Raw genomic sequence first — 20369 nt, forward strand, 5'->3', positions numbered from 1 at the left:
CTTTATGAATAAAATAGGTTTTGAAATCTGTTTTGAGATTTTAAAAAAATGACACTTGAATTGGCACTTTAATGACAATAGCTGAACAGTTTCCACTCTTAGAGACATTTAAGATCTTTATTCTGTCATGCATAGACACTTCAGTGGCACAAGAAGGCAGCATATGAGAAATAAAGTTGTATCTTTTTTACCCTACTTTAGTCTTAGAAATAAGTGCTTTATCTGCTTCAGGACGAGTATTAAGTTGCTTTGGTGTTTGATTATACACTACATTCATGAGCGTGGGGGAACAGCTGAACAACTTTTGTTCCTGGCTGAAATTGCACACAGACATAGTTAGAATAAATTATGTCAGCACCATCAGAGTCACAACACTGGCAATTTGCAGTAGTCTTTTTAAGATAGTCTTTTTAAGACTTTCAGACTTTTTTAACACATTCTTTCTGAACCATGCTTAAACAGGCCACAGGGACGGGCTTTTTTTTTTCTTTTTTTTTTTTTTTTTCTCTTTTACAATTTAATACATAATAAAAAGGAGTTACAGGCTGTGTGCTCAGCCTTATGGCTAACAGTATCTGAAATAGCTTATGATGTTGGCCATGTCTGTGTGGTGGCTGCGGGCAGACAGTGCCCGGGGCCTCAGTGATAGCCCGGTCTTGACGGTCCCTGTCCCCATTGCAATGCCCAGATAGCAATGCCCAGATATCTGGGGCTGTGTCTAACCCTTGGCCCGGCCCCAGGGAGATGCCTGACCCAGACAGGTGGGAGAGGTGGGACAGGCCTAGGCTGCCAGGCTCTGTCGCCATGGGGAGCTGCTGGAGACCTCAGCCCTGAGCCATGCTGTGTCCTGGCTTAAAGGTAGACTTTGTTTCCCTCTGGCATCCTTCTTGTAGGCTTATAGTACTGTTAACCCAGAGGTGTGTGTTAGCCTCCAGCCATGTGGTGAGAAGAGGCTGTTTTGTGCGTATGCTTCAGAGCCTGCACAGGTTGTGAATCACATCACCTGTGAGTGCGGCTTTTCTCTTTAAATCGAGCAGTTACTTGAAACACAAATGCATCAAAGGAAGGACTGTAGAAGTGTTTCTGTTAATGGCTCATAAATACTTGTTTTTAAACATCCAAGGGTGTTCTGGGTATCCCTGATATGAGTTAGGGAAACACAAATGGAAGAAAGCCATGGGTCTTGCATATTAAATATTTCATTCACATTGTTAACAAATTGCAGTTGGCAGAAAGCTATACAAATCCAGAAGTAGGTATTTTACAGTCATTCACATTTTAAGAACATGTTTTCGGTAAATCCGCATAACTGTGTTGGGGCCTTGTGGTTTGCTGATGTCCCTTTTGATGTGGCACAGGTGTGGTAAAAATGAGGGCCACGTGGCTGGTTTTTGTCAGTGATGGTGGCAGAACATCATAGAACTAGGAAACAGCGGGTAATTCCTGATGGTTTTCAAAAATCTGAATATTTGACTTTTTTTTTAGCAGCCTAAACTGAATGTTTTTTTCTCTATCTAACAAGGGTATAATTTAGGTAGTAAAATATATTTAAAAGTGTGCATCTCCCAGTTCTCCCTTGTCATAGACTGAAGAATATTTCTATGTGGGGTTTTGTGCCTTTGTTTTCTTTGTGACTGATGACTTTTCTTTCAGCAAAGTCAATCTTCCATATTACAAAATAGGAAGCTGCAATAAACTTTGAGCATTTTTCACAGTATGCCCTTGAAACCATGTTTGTATCCCTAAGGGGGTTATTTCCCAACATGAGTGTCTGTTGCTGTTACAGAGAGAAAAATAAACAAATGGCTGGAAAACTGAAGAGAGGTCTTTCCAAACAGATAACTTCTGGAAGAAACTTCAGTGATAGACATCTCTAATCTGAATTTTGCAGTCTTTGATGGGTAGAGATGTAGCCAGGACACGATCTAGGTTCTAAAGTCATTAATTACCATTCTCTATCCCAACTGTTGCCCACTAATCCTGTGTAGTGTGGTACAAACCTAAAATGGGGTTGCAGTAGCAGTGCTTAATTTGATAATCTGAGTCCTTAAACACTTGCCACAAAACCTAATTCGCATTGCAAACAATAACATAGTTTTCTGAGTTGCAAGAAAAAGACTCTTAGGGTTAATCAACAAAGGAGCTCAACAGTGAACAGCGATTATGCAAAGTAATGTGCTACAGAGCTGTCCATTGGAAAGCAAGGCCAAAGCCCCATTGAAATTCCTTGAACACCCCTTGCAGTAAGCCTAGAATGGTTGATAGATTTACAGTTGCTGCTTATATTTATTATGTGGAAGAAACAATCCCTGTAAAACTACTGAATAGTTATGATATGTTCAAAAACCGCAATTGAATTCTCATATACCTACCGCCTTTCTTTCTAACCAATTTACTTATTGTAGGGTTGATCTATGGAGCAGCTGAGGGCACGCACCGCACATTAATTTTGTTGGTGTATGTACAACTGTATGTCATGGGATGCTTTGAAGAATTCATCCTATTTCTGTACAGATGTGGGCAAAAGCTCCATAGAAACCTTTCCACAAATATTCATTTGCATTTCAAAACTAACCTGCTTGTACCCTTTCCAGAACTGCTTCTTCCAAATACAGCAGTGAATTCACCTTCGTGAAGGTTAATAGCAGGAAAATTCAAGCTTCCCTGCATGAGAGTTTGTAGATAGTGAACTTGTATTATACAGGAGTGAGTATTTGCCTTCAGCATTCTTTATTATGAAAATCACGTTCTGCCAAATAGCAGAACTGATACTGTGATCAGTTGCAACTCACCAATATAGAACAACGATAAATAACTGCAGTGAACTCTTTTTTAAAAGTGAACTCTTAAATTAAAAAGAAATACACCAAGTATATATGAATTATATATCTTTGCATAGCTGGAGTTAGTAGCTAAAGCAGGTAACTGCTTGATAAATATTTCAGATTTGAGTTGTATTTCTTTGCTAACTGGGTTGACTGGGCATATTAAATCCAGGCATGTAGAAGGGATTGAATTGTTCATTTTGGACAACACATTGATTTCTAGCATATCTGAGAAATGCAGTGGTTCAGAGTGGAATGGATCAGAAGAGTATTTTTATCAAATGAAAAATAAACTTTTTTGTATTCTTCAGAAATATAGTAACCTAACTGGGAGATATCCATAAAGAATCTCCTTTAAATGGCAGCAGAATGGTGAGGAATTTCATACTGGTCAGTGATCATACTGGTTGAGACAGGGAGACAGGCAGGTCACCTGAGCAGCAGTAAAGATATTCCTAAAGGCTTACTAGGAGACAGTGCTTGGCAGAAAGCACGGAGGGGAAGTTGACTCCAAAATTCAAGTGCTCTTTTTGTTGCTGTAGCCTGTCTCTTGAAGCGGACTGCAATGAATTTGTCCAGACGGGCAGAGGGGAGAGAGGGAGAGGACAACTTCTCTCTCAGGTGTCCATTGCAGCTGGACTATTCAGGCTGTGGTGTCTTTTGTGCCGAGGTGGAAGCACAGGGCAGTTCATATCTTGTTTTCCTGCCATCCATGGGCATTCTTCCCAAATTTGTATACCAGCCTTCTGTCCACTCGTTCCAAAATGCCTGTTTTATAATAGTATCTGCAGGGGAAAAACAAGCAAACAAAAACAATGGAGAAAGTAGTAGAACTCTGATTACAGGAGCTCTTTATGTGGGCTCCATGGTCAGAGAACAGCACAGGAGTCAATGTGTTCTTTCCAGTCTTTATTTCTGTTAAATGGCTATTTTGTGACTTTAGAGGGCAATAGCTTTCCCAAGTGCTTTGGATTATACCTTCCACTGTTTGAAAAATAGAAGGAATACAAAGAAGTGTTTCCTTTGGTTGGTTGGCTGTATTTTTACCTACGATTACCACAGTTCAGAAGAAACTGCCAATGTTACTGCTAGAGCAAGATGGGTCATTTTGCAAATGTAATCTAAATTCTCAGCTGGGTTAAAGTGTGATAGCTTCACTGCTATCGATAGAGTTAAAACTCTGTACTAGTTTAAATTTAGCCCTGTGATCTTATTTAGAAATAAAGGGAACTGGGTGCTATCTCTGACATATAGAATAACCTGGAAGAAAGAAAGTAACCCCCATCTGCCCAATCTGAGTTTTCAGGATAATTATGAGAAGTGGATGCCGAGGTAGAAGTCAACTGCAGTGAGGGGCCCTTCCACCTGTTAACTCACCGGAGAGCTCTGCTCAGTTTTTCATATGTCATTCTATCATTTTTCTTCCTTTGTCCCCACATCTTTGCCAGAGCTTCTGATTTAACAACCCGAAAAATGCCTTGTCCCCTGTCCTCCCATTCCAGAATGCCTCCATTTTCTTCAGGAGAAAGGAGAAGGTCTCTTACAAATTCCCACAAATGAGAACTCTGCAGGTCTGGAACAGGAAGAAGACAGCTATTTAGTAGATTTTTTTCTTATTCATGCCAAAGTACCAAGACAGAATTGTATTTACAGTACACTCTGTCAGCAGGTAGTCAATCTCACTGTCTGGTTGCATTTACCAGGCTATAACTTTCGAAATTTTAGTGCATCCACTCTGTCAGTGGATTCACATTACTTGCTCCAGGAAAAAATAAATCAGGGCTTTTCAAATGCCTGTTGTGTTAGAATCTGTCTCTACTCCAGGAATTTTATTGTCTTGCACAGTTTAAGTTGTCATTCATTGGTTCTGTTCCACTCATCGTTGACAGCTTCCACATAGTATTAACTTGATGCTTTTAAAGCATTTTTCAAGTTCATGTAAAGTATTTGGAGTGAAAGATTGTAAAAAATATTGGGTTGACTAAAAATGGGATGATAGAATGAGGAGTTGCAGCATTTCCTAGCATTGATGGATCCCTCTCTATTGCTTCAACTCGATTCAGAGGCTTCTTTGGGCATCAGATGTGCCATAAGTAGAGGGACTCTACTAAGTCAGTAGGCATAGCTGTTACATGTAGCTATTGCCTTAACTTCAGATTGGTTGGATAGTAGCTAATCAAGGTACCAGGAATTAAATGAATGCCAAATCCCAACACAGACCCCGAGCATTTAAAAATCATGAGTCTGCCCCTCCAAAGACCAGGGAGCAATAGAAGAATAATGGAAGTTATAATAATATCTGAGGTCTCATACTTGGTTTTCTGTGTTTAGAACCTTTAGGTTATTTTCAGTTTATGCTCTCCAATCATTCTGCAACTGAGATGGCTAGAAATACAAACAGAAAAAGAGATGTGGCTTTAAGAAAAACGCCAAGTACCTCAAGTCTCATGATAAAATCATGAGACATTTCCCTCAGTGAAATTCTATTTATTTGTGGTATCGTTAAAGTCTCTTTTGATAACCACATGGAGCTGGAGATTTAGACCCATGTGGCCTGTGCAATCTTAACTCCTGTTTCGAGTTTCTGATATGTACTTACTTGTTCTACCATGACTGTGACATTCCTGGCCGTTGATGCCACCTGCCCTCACGCATGCCTTATCACGCGCTGGGACTGAACTGCAGAATAACGTGAGAAGTGAAGAAGGAACTCCTGAGTCTGGTGGCAACTTGGTCAAAAGGTCACCTATTCAAATGTCATGCAACATTAAGTCAAAGTGGGTATGGGAGCTACTGACTTTATCTCTTTAATAAAGCTCTAGCACAAAGGTAAACCCAGGTGAATAATTAATGCAACTGGATGGCTTGCAGCACAACAACACACATGACGTTTTTGTCAATGCTATATTCAAAATGCTTGGATTCTGTAGGCTTATGGAATTGGGTGCCTGGCGTGCACGGATGAAGGCTGTTCCCTGTGATGTGCAGTCTGAAGGTTTCGTGGCTTCGTGCCATGTGATGGTTCTGAGAGGTCAAAACCACTTCGGAGAGGATTATGATATTTGCCAATATACTTGCACAGGTGGTCAGCACTTGAATCAACACTTCAGAAGTGTCTGTCTCAACACCGTAGTGATGAGAGAACAACTAGAAGAGGATATTGATTGACCCAAACTGGAAGGATTATCAAAGTCTGCTAAGAACAGCAATATGCAGACTGTGGCTGTAAAAATATCTGTCTATTGAGTACACATCTGGAGAGAAGGGTGATCAGTGAAACCCTATGAAAGTTCACAGATCTATTTCACTGGATAAATAGTAGTGGGCTAAAAGTAGCAAAATAGGGGAACTTTTGTGAAGAAGAAACACAGTTTTATGTTGTTATTATCTTGTTGCGTTTCTAAAAGCTGTCTACCTGAGTCTATTTTGCTGCACGTCCAACAGTAACATGCACTGAAAGGTGGAAGCAAACCATCTAAATACATGCGAGACTATCTGAAGCTGAAAGAGTTATGCTTTTAGCTATGAAGGTTTCATAGCTTATGCAGAATCTGCTGGTGACCCAAAAAACCATCAGCTAGAATTTGTAAGAAGTTTTCCTGGAATATATTTTTTCTGACTGCTGCTTTTCACTGGAGTCTTTCATGTCAGTGAGCGTGCTCAGTATTCTTTTACTGGCTCAAGGGTTTTGCTGATGGAGCATCCAACGTTGCCCAAATCCTAGTGGGAAACACGAGTAAATCCAGCCAGAAACACTAATTCCCCAGAGCTGACAGGGAGTTATTAAAGTAGGTCATGGTCAGAACTGAGTGATTACAAAATATTCTGACTGTGCTTAGAGGTAGTCAGACACCTGATTTTCTTACTAGCATACCTGTTTGCCTTCTCAGAAGATGAGCAGCCAGCTCGGCTGTGGTTAGGATCCAGCGGGATCTCTAATTGTGTCTGTGTGTTACTGTGCCAACTGTGCCACCTCCCTCAGAAATTCACAGTGTTCTCATGTGAATGGAGCCTTGCTTCTGCCTTTGGGAATCTGTGCATGAAAGAACAGCTTTGCTCTGCACGGTGCATGGCTTGCAGCCTCAGTGAAATTACAAAGGCTCCTGGGATCCTACTTCCCTTCAAAACAGCAGTTCAGAAATGTTGGGATCTGTTAGCATTTCCTTCTCCGCATGCTGCAGGTGTTTCAGGAAGGGCATTAGAGTAGGAATAAATGGCCTGGATTTTCTTGGTTTTAGAAATCTCTTGAACTGTTGAATATTGCTAATCTTTGAATACCCTGCATGTTTCCTGTTGAATGGAGCTTAGTGTGTACAAGCAAGTTTACTTACAGTCCTTGTTGGTTGGCTTTGTTTCTTCTACATCAGTGAAAAAGGATATGCCTGTGAGGGAAAAACATAATCCAGTGTTGAGTTCTTTTCTGCAGAAGAGCAATGACTGAAGTGAAATTTAAAGCCAAGTTGCACCATTGCTTGTGATTAGAGCTCAGAGTAAAATTGTAGAAAGTGCAGACTATAAAACCATGAAATAATTTTTCAGTTTCTCTGCTGCTAAAATGATTTGTCTTTCCCACTGCTCTTCCTATGTCTATTTTTATCCTTTATTTTTTTTTTTATTTTATTTTTTATTTTTTTTCCATGCAATTTGCATCGCATCTTTGTCTGATAGAATCAGGTTAGAACTAAGCCTGCTTGTGCAGGTGTAGGTCTGTTGTACTTCATTTACACTCAACTGTTCAATCTCAGCACTGAATACAAAATGTTGATTTTCTTAATGAGCTTTTCCTCCCAGCTCTGTATTCTTTAATTCCCCTAATGACATCCTTATCTCCTGCATTTAATAATCTTCTTCTGCCTGGCCTCAGGCTTGAGCCCCAGAGGGCTCCAAGCTGCCCAAATGCCCCTCAATGCCTCATCTGCCAGGGCGGATTTCCTTCCTGAATTTCCTTCCTTGAACGCTGGTAGAAGTACCCTGGCATGGCACATCCACTGATTAATCTGTGGAAAGTAATGGATGTAGAGAAAGGGTACCTGCAGAAGAGGTTTTAATCCTATTTTGCTTAGACAAAACCATCAATAGCTTAGACAGTTTTTGAAGTTAAATTCATTTAAGCAGTGATAAATCTTTCAAGACAAGGTTGAAAACAGCAAAAATATTTGTATTCAAGACCATCATGGAGCCTACTAGGTGGATTTGCAGGGCATAAAATCCTAGAATGGTTTGGGCTGGTTCCACCCCCCTGCATGGGCGGGGATATCTCCCACTGGACCACTGGACCAGGTTGCTCAAAGCCCCATCCAGCCTGGCCTTGAACATTTCCAGGGATCCACAACTTCTCTGGGCCAAATAACCCCATGAAGCCAAAACTTGCTTACTTTCTGAGAAGCAGAGCAACCTTCAGTATTTTGGGTTGCAGGAATAAATATGCACTGTGTCTTTCTATATGCAGCGTGGATGTAACCCCTCCCAGGACAGTGCAGGATAAGCACAGCGTGGCACCTAAGCAGCCCTTTGTTTTGCCATCCTGCAGTTCTGGAGGCTGTGAATCCCACATTTTCTGCTAGCATGAAACTCACACAAAAACACAATGCTTTTGCTTTTGCATTTGGTTTCTGGGACACTAACCGTGCGTCCTGATATTCTGTAAGATGAAATACAAGTATTCGCCACAAATGCCTGCAGCATCCAGGAACTCTTCCTGGGTCATGTTGCACAGCTGTAAGCCGTTGATATTAAAATGGGAAAAGGAAATGCAGTTGGCATCTAGTTTGTACTGGTCACAGCAAAACTGCAACCACTCACAGACGTTGTGCTTACTCCAATACTCCGGGTGGATGGATGTCCAGAAAGAATCAGAATCTGCAACATATTTGGCAAGAAAGGGGAACATTGCAATGCAAAGCTCATTGTGCACTTCATTTTAGTAAGCATGTTTTAAGCAAAACTGATCCCTCTTCCTTCTTCTCTTCTGACTGCAAACTTCCTTCCCTATTCCTTAAGAAAACATCAGGCCCTGCCTTGAGCATTTTACCGTCTCCTTTTGTCACACAAAAGTGTCACACACTCTTATTAATTCTCAGGCATATTGAGAGAAACTGCTTGCACGTACAAAGAAAGATAACACACCTTTTAAAAAAGCAATTAAAAAATATGAAAAGGTCAGAGTACAGAATTTGTGAGAACTTGGTGGTGTGTGATAAAAATGAGTGATGCATTCCTAGACTGAGCTAACCTTTGGGCTCAGGCGTTGAAGCACTCCTTGATGACACCCGACTGCGCTCCTTGGCAGATGGGTAAATGCCACTCATTTGTTGCTTGCTTTTATCATAATTCCAGCAAGTTCCTTCACTCCTTTAATCTAAAATGATGTTATTAATGTCGCGGTAGGGAATGCTTTTTGTTAGGTTAGAAATTGAAAAACGCATTACTCTTAACACGCCTTCCACTGGAGAAACATTTCTGACAGGTAAGGGGAAGCGTGAAAGAGCTCCTGAGTAAAATGGCCAGGGAACTGAAACCTGCAGCTACTTTGCCAAATAAATTAGCAGGCAGCTCTCCTCAGCAATGCAGGTACCAAGCGAACATGTAGAAATATGTATGTATTTACTTTTTTTTTTTTTTTTTTTTTTTTTTTTTTTTTTTTTCCTATAAGAACCTATTTTAAATATTCCTGATGTAAAATCTTGGTCTGGTGTGATGAACCTGTACACTGCAGCTAGCAAGCACAATCTGTGACTCACACTTTTTTCTCTAGAAACAAAACACAGGGTCGCAATTTCTCTCAGGTGATATTCTCAATAGTTGCAGGAACACCAGCCTTGAGAGATTATTGATTTCAGAGCCTATCAATTTAGGGGCTCTAAATTGATTTAGAATATATGATCTGTATTATTTCTTTTACTCTTAATAACATCAGGAGAGCAATCAAATATCGTGTGAATTAAAGTAGTACAATAGAAGCAGAAATAGTTTAGTTTATTTTTACCTCTCACAGCATCTTATTCTGGACTTCTATTTAATGATTTTTTAGTCCAGCCACCCTTTTTTCATTACTTCATTTTCAAATGAATCCTGAACTTTTGATTTTAGGCACTGCTTGTATGACATCGTCATTCAAATTAGATTATGATCGCACTGCAAGCAAGGTGGATTGTACCTGTCCTTTTTCTAGACAACCAGTTCAGAGTGCAAAGTGATGCAAATTGGCTGGATGAGTTTCCACAGTGAAATTAATTCAAAGGGTTTGAAATTGTGACAGAATACCTGAAATATGGATCTTGCATCCTACGTGGGCTTCTGTAAAATAATTAATACTTCTAATTATAAGTCCTAAAAGTTTACAGGGGAATTTGTGGTTGCTTTCATGAATCATTCCCATGCTATAAATATCTTCATCTGTATGCACATACAGAATTAATGTAATCCTGAGTGCTGTGTTTTAAGCCCTGAGATGCTACTGTGACATCCCGGTAAAGCAAAGAGGTGGGCAGAAGATCTGGGTCTGGCTTTTGGGCCCCATTGCTCGAGGATATTTGAAGCTGAGATTTTATTCAGCTCCTTATTTAAAAGGGAAATCTGGTGAGCTTGACATTGGATCAGCTCCTCCGAGCCCTGCGGAGTGCACACACCTGGCTGTGTCAGAGGCTTCCTTGGGGGAGAATGGGAGTGCTGGAAACACCAGGCTCACAGGGCTTCTGCCAGCAAAAAAAAAAAAAAAATCACTTCAAAATCAGGCTTGAGCTCTGCAGGAATCCCAACTGTAGAGGCTGCTCAAGAAAAGCAGAAGGCTGAATTGATCCCTTTCTGGACCGGGCAGACTTTTTTATTTTTATTTTTTTTAATCCTGTGCCAGCAGCCTCCATCTCCCCTAGGAAACCTGGAGCACCACCAGGTCCCCAGCTAGACAGACGGACTGCGGAGGGGCCTCGCTGTGCGACCAGGCGTGAATCCAGTCCCAGGCTGTGCTGTGAGCTGCAGCAGCAAGCGATCCCAGACCCTTTTGCTGCATTTGTCTGCAATATGCAGCCGAATGACAAGGTGATGGCACTGTCTGTCTGTCTGCAAGAGCATTTGATGGCTCTTGTTTTCATAGAATCATGTCATGAAAGAAAAGCACGACTGTTTGTTGTGCTATTCCACAGGTAGACTGAATAATCTTGAAATATTTTGGCCAGTGGTCTTGAAACTTTGACTTGACTGTGATAAACATCAGCTTTGCTGGCAATATAAATGCCACAGCATGTTTCTTTCATGGAGCAGCACTCATCTGGTCTCATTTCCTTGTTTGCTTTGGCTTTGGGAAGGCTCAGATATTTTTTTTTTGGAATATTCCAGGGCTCTATGAAGCACTAATGTATATGGTGAGCATTCAAAACGTGCTGACACCAAGCCGTCCTATTTGCATGTGCTCTTGCCTTTTGGTTCTTACATCTGAGCTATGCATTCAGGGCAGCTTCCCCTGCTCGGCAATGGACGTGACCAAGGTACCGTGCCACTTCCAACACCCTGCTGGAAGAAAAGGTTGGCCAAAGACAAAGCCTCTGAGGGATTTTCAGGTTTTCTTTTAGTGAAAAAGAAAGGGACAGGTAGAATTTCATAGCAAAGTGCTAAAGTGCAAGGGGAAAGCCCTCCAGCAGGAGAGGAGGGGACAGGTAGCTCCCTCGGTGGCAGGGGCCTGCCAGGAGCCTGCTTAAAGGAAGGTACCTGGAAGGAGAATGGTGAAGAAGAGAGCCTGGGATTCACACCTGGCCCTTCCCACCATGTTGAGGTGATTTCCACTGCCTGTTCCATTGCATTGGCTATTTTACCGCGGTTCTCCTTAAACCTGAATATTGGAACCCTATTGTGCTGGCCAGTACCAGCTGCTGGGGAACGGCATTTGCAGACATCACCTCCCTAGGCTGCACCTGTTGTTTCAGTCCGTGGGCTTTATTCATGTCTACCACTAAAACTGCACCCCAAAAATGAGCCTCCTGCCATTTATTGGGGATAAATGTACATTTTTACATATTATTTTCCCTACATTGATATTTCTGTATTATTTTCAAGCACTCAAGTGCTGTAAAAAATGAAGAAAAGAAATGAAAATGACACAATATTTTTGTGTCACGGATTTTAGCTTCTTCCACTTTGTATAAAACAAAAAGGATGCCCCCTAAAATACAAGTCCTGATATGTTCTGCTTGCCAGAAAATAAATACACTAAAACAACCAATGTGGGATGTGTAAGGGGTGACTGACCCTGCAGTTCTCCTCCTGGGAAAGCCAGGATGGCTGCCTCAGACTGAAGGTCCCACTAAGCCAGGGTTCTCTCTCTGCTTGCGTTTGCAGGAACATTTTCACATTTTCAGAGAAAATATTTTACTTGGACTTGTACAAATATTAATTTAGGCTTGTACATAAAAATACTGGTGTCCTGTTTAGCACAGGAGCTGAGCCCAGCTATGGGCTGTAAATCAGTGATCTTCATCTGACTCTTGAGGCAGACTTGCCATCACTTTCATCCAAATATATAGGTTTTATACATAGTTCTGTACTTGAATAACATATTTCCATGTGGAATATGTTTAAACTTGACCTTATACTTTGCTTCTAGTGAGTACAAAGCAGGTTTTCAAGAGTCGCATGGATCCCAGTCCTTCAGCCTGGTACTGTGACAGTGTAGGCAGTGTAGGCTGAGTGTTGTGCTGACCTACGTTTTTCTCTGGCTGCCCTAGGACTGCCTGGGCAAAGTTGGTGGCACTGCGGGAGTGGTTTTATTTGTGTGTATTAGACATGTTCAGTGTGCTCCCTGGCTGCTGTGGAAGAAAGGAAGGAAATGATAAGAGGACTCACAGGTTCTACAAGGTTGGATTAAATGTAATACAGGAAAGAAATTATTGTAAGCATCAAGAGAGTATAGAAAGCCTAAAAGCATCAAAAAATGAGCCATAGAAAACATGTGGAAAAGGAAATGTAGCTTTTACCATAGTCAGCAAAGGCTAATTATCTCCCCAGCTCAGCTGTGCTTAGCAAGAGGGATTCTGACCTGATTGCTGCACAGGACCCTGCGTCTTTGAGCTGAGGAAGCTTTGCGCGTAGCTCCAGGTGGAGCTTGCTTTAACACAACTGCGGGGTACACACGCTGCACTGCTCTTCACCTGCCTGAATGCAGGGCTGAGCAGCTGCTGAGTCACAGAGCTTGCACTGATAACAGGGATCACACAGCAGGAACACTAGAAATTGTCAAAATGACTCTGAAGGGATGACTCTGAATGATTCTGAAGGGCAAAGCCCTTGGAAAATGCTGATCTGCTGGTATCAGAACTCCCCTTGGGATTATTTCAATTTCAGGTGTTTTTGTTTGTTTGTTTTGATGTTGAAAAAAAAAAAAAAAAAAAAAAAAAAAAAAAAAAAAAGAGGATGCAATAGCAGGCAAATCTTAAGTAGAGCTTAGGGATATGGTTTAGTGGGGACTGTTAGCGTTAGATCAGAGGTTGGACTCGATGATCTCGAGGTCTCTTCCAACCTAGAAATTCTGTGATTCTGTGATTAAGTAAAAATCAATGCAAAATAAGAATTATTGTGACTGATCCAAAAGTAAATTGAATTGCATGAGGTATTTTGAAATGCAATTTAAATTCTAAACGAGAATACTTTCTATGACTTTTGTCATTTCAAATGTACTTTAGAATTTCATTCTAAATTGGAATGAAAACTAATATTAAAACTCTCTATCTCTCTATATATTTGAATAAAAATCAATTTCTGCAGGGCTTTGAAGACAAGCATTTAGTTGAAGCAAGAAGATTTATGGTCTACCTCATATGTCATGCAAACATTGAATGGACAAATTCAGCAATATTGAAGCAAAACACTAAGTCCTCAATGGTCAGGGATTAGCACCAGGAGAAGCCATGTGGAAAGTTTTTTTCTTTATTACTCCAACTGTGCCTTGGCAGGAAAGGACTTTTCCTTAAGACCAACAGTGTTCTCATTTAAAAGGACAAAAATAGCTTTGTAAGAGAAAAATACTGCATAAAACCATAAATCTTCCTCAGCCACAAGTTTGGCTCAGTAACCTGACTGGGTTGTGCTACCTTTCTTTCCAGAGCCAGTTGAACGATTTAGCCTGAGTGCAGAGAAGAGTATCAGCACTGTTTAGGAGTTTAAAGCAACTGTTTCAAAGGGAGAAGATTTGGAATGAGTTCCTTTGGACAGCTGGGATGCCCGTGTGAGATGCGTGGCCTGGAGCAGAACGGGGCTTCTAAATGCAGAGGTAGAGAATTGCACAGTTCCCCATGCATAGCCCATAGCTCCCTGCCCCAGTTAATGAACCACACCGTCCTTTGGGAGCTCCTGCTTGCATGATGTGTATCACCTTGCCACACGAGGGGAAAACATCACTGAAACACACAGCACTGTAGAACTAAAGCCACTACTAGTTAATATTATTCCTTTATCTTGCATGGCTAGTTATAGGTTTTAGGTTAGTCAGACTAGAAAAAAGAAAGGCTATAATAGTGGGCTCAGCCTGTTTCCTACATGATCAGAACTGAAGTAAATTAAATTCAAACCAGCCATAAGTTTTTGATATTGTACATTCTTTTCAATTGGAGTCTGTCTACATACCTGTCTGATGATCGCAGGTGGGATAGCCATCTTCAGTTGTCCCAAATAACTCTGTCCAAGACATCAGGGGATCACAAACCATTGTGTTTGACAGAAATGTGCTGTGGGTTACTGAATCCAGCATCACCTTGAGATATTAATACATTAGTTGAAGATGAAAAGATAATATTAAGAACCTACTTTATAAGGTGACAGGCATTATTTCCTTGTTGTGGATATATAAATCTGTGATGTCCCATTGGCCACCATCACCTAAACTTCGACCAAAGCTAATGATTACCTTCTGAAACCTGCAGTTGAAGGAGCTAAGAAATTTAAGAGCAATGTAGCTGACAAACATACCATAGGTAGTTTTACAGTAAAGATGATTGGAATCACACATTCCTAGGGAGTAAAGGATAAACCATAAAAATAACATTATAATTAACATTATGATTTAATGAGATTGGTGTTAAAAAATATTTGAGCAAGTCCCTATACAGTCCCCATGATGAAAAACATCATTCTGGCCATAAGGATGCTCCTTGTGTCCATAAGACACAGCCACAAATCTTAGCCAGTCTAGAGTGTGAGGAGATTAAGGTCTGAGAAAGAAATGCACTTTCAAAGAAGATTAGAAAGTGAAAATTTATGTGGAAAATTGGGAAACTATTTCAGAGGTTGTACGCTTTAGGGAAGATGATTCTTGCACCAAAAGTGAGACAACTGGTTATATTTCAGTGAAGAAGATGAAAAAAATGCATATCTATGACATGAACTAAAGCTGGGACAGAAAAAGAGAATTTGTGGTCCACCCCCCTTCTTTATGCATGTATCACATATGTACGTGCAAGTACGCACACATGCATTTCGCTGTTCTTCGTGGCTGAGACTACTGATACCCAAGACCCTGGACCACCTCATATGCAGCTTAGTAGAAATGGTGAAATGGTGATTGTTTAGGAGATGTGAAGGAAAGAATTAAGTGGAATTTAAACCCACAGCTCTTTATGTCCTAGTTTCTTTTCTGGGAGAGACAGGAATTGTTCCATGGACTAGCTGCTGTGAATACATAAATGGACCTGATTTTGGCTCTTGCCTTTCAGAGTTCAGACAAAACTGCTCAAGCCAGTTTGGCTCTTTTCTTCAGACCTAAGCTGCTTCTGCCTTTCATAACTAATTCCAGCTTGGGTAATTTCTAGCAGCAAGACATCTGAGCTAGTTAATAGGATAATATAGTCTTAGAGATCAACCCCAAATCAAAAGTTGTCCAAGTAGCTGCATATAGTGAGAAAATGTGAAGGATTCAAAAGTTTTCACAGATAAATTACAGAATTGAAAGATAAGTCCTATCTTAGTGTAGGTGATGTACTGATGAGATATTGAATATGGAAACATTTGGGAGTCTTCTGCAATCTTTTGATATACAGGAATTTAGATGTAGGGCAAAGCAGTATTTCAAAAACATCACATTTCCACTTAATCATGTCATTATGAATAGAACATATGAGGATTTAAACCATTAATCATTTTAGTGAATGTATCCAAAGAGTCTCTCCTCTGTGCATCTCTGCCAAAAGATTTAGTGTGGAATAGTTCCCGCGTGTATATATATACACACACATATATAAATGTATATATATATGTATATATATGTGGGTATATACATGTAAATATAATTGTGCTTTTGGATGAACCCCATATATTCAGTGAGCAATAAAGAATTTTACTGAATTAATGCAAAGTGATCCATATAAGTCTACCATGTCCCGTCTCAGATACAGCAGGATTGCCAGAATATAATATTAGAGTTTAGGATGTGATTTTTTTTATTCCTTTGAGTTACTGGCCCACACAGAAAAAGTTTCCCAATGTCATATCTGTTCACAGATAATTTAGAAAGTCAAAACAGTGGCACTGAATTGCTGCAGAATATAATCCAAATGAAAAGAAGCACATAATGCTTATTTAACTTTTTTCTTCAATTGTGTTTATGTTTAATTCGATTGCTGGCATGAGATGATGCTGGCTAATGATACCCAGAATTCTGAAATTCACAGTGTCTGGTAGAAAGAAGCCAAGCATTCTGTACTGTGGTGCCAGTGTATTGACACAAGTGTCTCTGTAAAACAAGGGATTTGACACCTATTCATGTTTACTACCTGTGCAAAAGGAAATGAGTGTTTGACACAGCAGAAAATCAATTCTGTCTCTCTTGAAATCAATGCAATTTTTTTTTCCACAAACTTCAACGGAAGAGTTTCACCTCTCATTCCTCACCAAGGGGTGGCAGGACAGACACACGCAGAAGAGCTGGATAGAAACAGTGAAGAAGGGAGGGAGAACTACAGGTCGCTGATAGCCCACTTCTGTAATGCTGGATGTTGCCAGAGATGTACCTACATCTGTGCAGCCAGTGATCCCAGTCTGGCACTGCTGAAAAAGGTAGAGACCTCCAGGACACGTGTAGAGACAATGATCTTCCCAACCATGCCCTCGGCAGCCAGCATACCCCATTTCCCTGCAACTGTCACCCCCCAGGCAGCACAACGAGCAGCCGGCTGTGAATATACCCCACCACCAACTGAGTAGGCAGAAATAACTCCCCGAAAGCCAACTGCAATTTTGGAGAAGTGAATAGAATATCTCTGCAGATAATTGGTGAGACGTGTTTTAGAAATGATTGCTAAGATAACCTGTTCAAAGCATCTCCACAACTCTCCATACCTGCCTACCCGCAAATAAGGTTTCACACAGAGAAACGTCTGGAGTGAAATCCCAGTCCTACTCAAGACAATTTTCCCCTCAAATTCTTCAAGGACAGAATTTCCCTGTTTATTTCTACTGCTTCTCAGCAGAAAATAATTTCTTTCTGACAGTTTCACAAATTTAAGAGTTACTTTTGCTTGAAATTCAATTGAAAAAATGTGAGAGGAAGGTGAATTCAACACATTCTCTGCAGTACAAATCATTTCTCATTTGACTTTGACTTTTTTAGGCTATTGCTTTTAGTGGAAAGAAAAATTAGTTGGAAATAGTGATGGCTTAGATAAAATAATATGTTACATTGCAAGGCTATAATCATTTCTCCATCTGGGTAAGATTTAGCTAGAAAAGGATGAAGTTATTAGTATTTGCATTATTGCTGTCTGAATGGTAACGACAGTTTAGTAGATTTAGTGCCTTGCTTCTGAATTTTCATTGCGATTTTTTCCGAGGTGGAAAGTCAATTTGCACAGGGTAAATGATACTTGGGAAGATGGATGAACTATTGCAAGAGAAGGGGAATCTGAAACAGAGCCAAAGCCACTGGATCTGGGAAAGTTCAGAACTCAGCACATGCTTGGTTTCATACTTTACTGTGAGGAAAACCTGTTTGTCCAAACTGGAAAACTAATTTTGTGAAGTGGACAGGAAGCCTCAGTCCCTGCTGAGGACTGGACCTGGACTCACAGGTGTGGGGCAAAGCTGCCAGCCCCACGTCCCAGCAACAGGTTTGACCACATGCTGTGACAGGCAGCAAAAGCCATTTAGGAAGGAAAAATCCTGTTTTACCCATGTGCAGTTTATGCTGTTACTCATATATAGAGCTATGCGTGTTCCAGAAAATAATGTTAATTCTTAATATCATTAGCAAAGGTAATCTCTTTTAAATATTTATGCAAACAGGATATTGGTTTGGGTCACATCAAATAGTATTTCACTGCTTATGTACACACACACATATCTGCTTAAATACACTCTTGGGACACAGAAAGGGGAAGAGGCAGTCTGTTTAAACAACAGGAGGGCTTTACAATATTGGTTTTGCTCCAGCTGGTGCCTGGTTGGAAGAAGCAATTAATTAGCTGTCACATTACAAACATTCTTTTTTGATTTAATGAGACAGGTTTGGTTCGTTAATTTATTAAAAAGCATTTGTTGGGGTTCATGCATGTCTCCTCTATTAATTCATTAAACCAAAGTCAATTGTTTATCATTGAGAAAACAGGTGATGCACAAATAGGAATGGCAGGCAGTACATCAGTTGGGTGCCTGATAAATCATCACAGCAAAAGGGCAGCTGACAGCCCTTTAGAAAATAGAGACTTCAATAAAGAAATGGAGCTTACTTGTAGGCAGACGCTTACTCCTGAAGCAGCAGCTAAATCCAGAAGGTCTTGGGAGCAAGGGGGAGCAGGAGGCTTTAACAGCAGCACAGCCCGGCACTTTGGAAATAAAGCCACCTGCAGGACTGTGATATACGGAACACCTTACAGACAGGTTTGTTTGGTTTTTCAAGTTCTTATACACACCCCTTCTGATGACAGTGATAATATATAGTATAACACAGCCCAGAGAATGGGGGAGAAACATTCTGAAGTGCAGAAAGTTTACCTTCATTCTGTATTGTTTTTTTCTGCTCCTCTAAAGTGTTGATTTACGTAAGCCTGACTCTTGGACCACCTTAAGCAAACCTGGTGTGTGTAAGTACTTGAACTGGGGAGACTCTTTCACTCTTTCTTTTACATCCTTAGCACGTAGGAAGGACTATTGCATTATGCTTAGAGATCTCAAAGCCCGGGGAAGTGGCATCCTCACCATTTGCTTCTGACAAGGACCAGGATGCAGTAAAGTGGCTGGCTTAAAATCATGGAGCAAACCACTGACAGTGTTAGAGGAAGGACATTGTTCACCTGATGCCAAGCAACATCTCTGCCTGGTACATCTCACAGTGCTTCTGAGATCCACGAAAACCTACTGGGCTCTAGCCCAGATGCAGCTGCCTTTAGGTCTTAAATGACTGCAAACTGATTTGAATTTTCATGAGGAGGATGCTTGGCGTTATTAGAAGCAACAGATCAGAGACACTGACAGTGGAGAGAATGAATTGGAAAATAAAATGAGCATATCTAATATAAAAGGGCACTTCTTTTAAATATAAATGAGGAAGAGCTTTGGTCAGCCTAGATCAAAATATTTTTGTGCCCCAGAGCTCCACGTTAATTAGTAGTCTCTTGAGGATGCCTGCGTAAACAGCTTGAGTTAAAGGTTTAGGCAAGTATGACACCTCAGTTCTCCCGAGAGGTGCTATTTCTAATACTGAAAATACCTCGTCTTTTATGTTTTAGGTGGGCTTTTGACTGAGGTTTTCCTGTCTTCAGAAACTCCTCAGCTGGAATTGTCATTCGGGGAGGAGAGGGGGAGACATTAATTGAGACAAATACTGTGGCATTAGCTCCCAGGATCCCTTTGGCTTAGTCTTCTGCTTGCCTTTTATGCTCCTGCTCCAAGCAGAGGCACTTATTTGCCCCATTACTGTGGTGTCAGGGAGCCTTCCCAGCTTCATGCTGCTGCTCCTGCGCATGCCTCGCTGTGAGGGAGCTGCACACTGTGGCCCTACAGAGAGGTGGCCCTGCTGCAAGGCAGCGCTGTTGTGTGTGTGAAGGAGGGCAGAAGTGACTCAGAGGGACGTGGGAGCTTCACGATGCATGTCCCCAGCGCAGAGAGGCACAGCATGCCAGGACACACTGCTGATGGGGCTGGTGGCAGCCACCCAGGGGCAGTGTCCTGGCCAGCCGGGTCAGGGCAGCACGATGTACCGGCACATTTGCCTTCAGCTACCCAGGAACATCACTGGGGCTTGGTCTGAGTGCTCCTGTGGGGTCCCGTTCTTTTTTCTTGCTTATTTTATTTTCCTGACTTTATTTATTTATTAACTGACTAGGTTACCTGTCTTTCCTCATTGTTTCTTTCCTATTTCCTTCTCACCATTCTTCCATCTTTCCTCACATTCCTTTAAAAACAGCCAAATGCTAGAGTTTGCTTCTTCCAACAGGGAAGATGCCTGTGTACTGTGACAGCTTCATTGCAAGCAGATCTTTTCAGAAACCCAGCCTACCATGTGTGTAAGGCCAAATAAATTAGGTTGTGCTGTAGCTAATCAGTTTGTCCAGAGCAATGGTCCTGGGTTCC

General features: G+C 41.1%; 1 protein-coding gene across 3 annotated transcripts; it reads right to left on the reverse strand.

Annotated features, from left to right (window-relative positions):
• Positions 1–922: 922 nt before the first annotated feature.
• ELF5 (E74 like ETS transcription factor 5) lies at positions 923–18597 on the reverse strand. 3 transcript variants are annotated; one of them, XM_082761210.1, is made up of 7 exons: positions 18527–18597; positions 14436–14562; positions 8451–8684; positions 7157–7207; positions 5425–5571; positions 4203–4398; positions 923–3610 (listed from the first exon to the last, which is right to left on the reverse strand). In XM_082761210.1, the coding sequence occupies exons 2-7, from the start codon at positions 14557–14559 to the stop codon at positions 3514–3516; spliced, it is 849 nt and encodes a 282-aa protein (XP_082617336.1). In that variant the 5' UTR covers positions 14560–14562; positions 18527–18597; the 3' UTR covers positions 923–3513. The 3 variants fall into 3 exon arrangements, with proteins under 3 accessions (XP_082617336.1, XP_082617338.1, XP_082617337.1); XM_082761212.1 differs by lacking the exon at positions 8451–8684; XM_082761211.1 differs by lacking the exon at positions 5425–5571.
• Positions 18598–20369: the final 1772 nt, after the last annotated feature.

The sequence above is a fragment of the Aythya marila genome (assembly GCF_965140915.1).
Source record: "Aythya marila genome assembly, chromosome: 5".
NCBI lineage: Eukaryota > Metazoa > Chordata > Aves > Anseriformes > Anatidae > Aythya > Aythya marila.

What these genes read in the sequence shown, in the direction of transcription:
- ELF5 (XM_082761210.1), bottom strand. Translation starts at nt 14,559, where the DNA reads ATGCTGGATTCAGTAACCCACAGCACATTTCTGTCAAACACAATGGTT. An exon ending in ACAGAATATCAGGACGCACG is followed by an intron (nt 7,208 to 8,450) that starts GTTAGTGTCCCA and finishes TTTCCCTCACAG; the next exon opens with GCATATCCTTTTTCACTGAT. An exon ending in AAAGCCAACCAACAAGGACT is followed by an intron (nt 5,572 to 7,156) that starts GTAAGTAAACTT and finishes ACATTTGAATAG; the next exon opens with GTGACCTTTTGACCAAGTTG.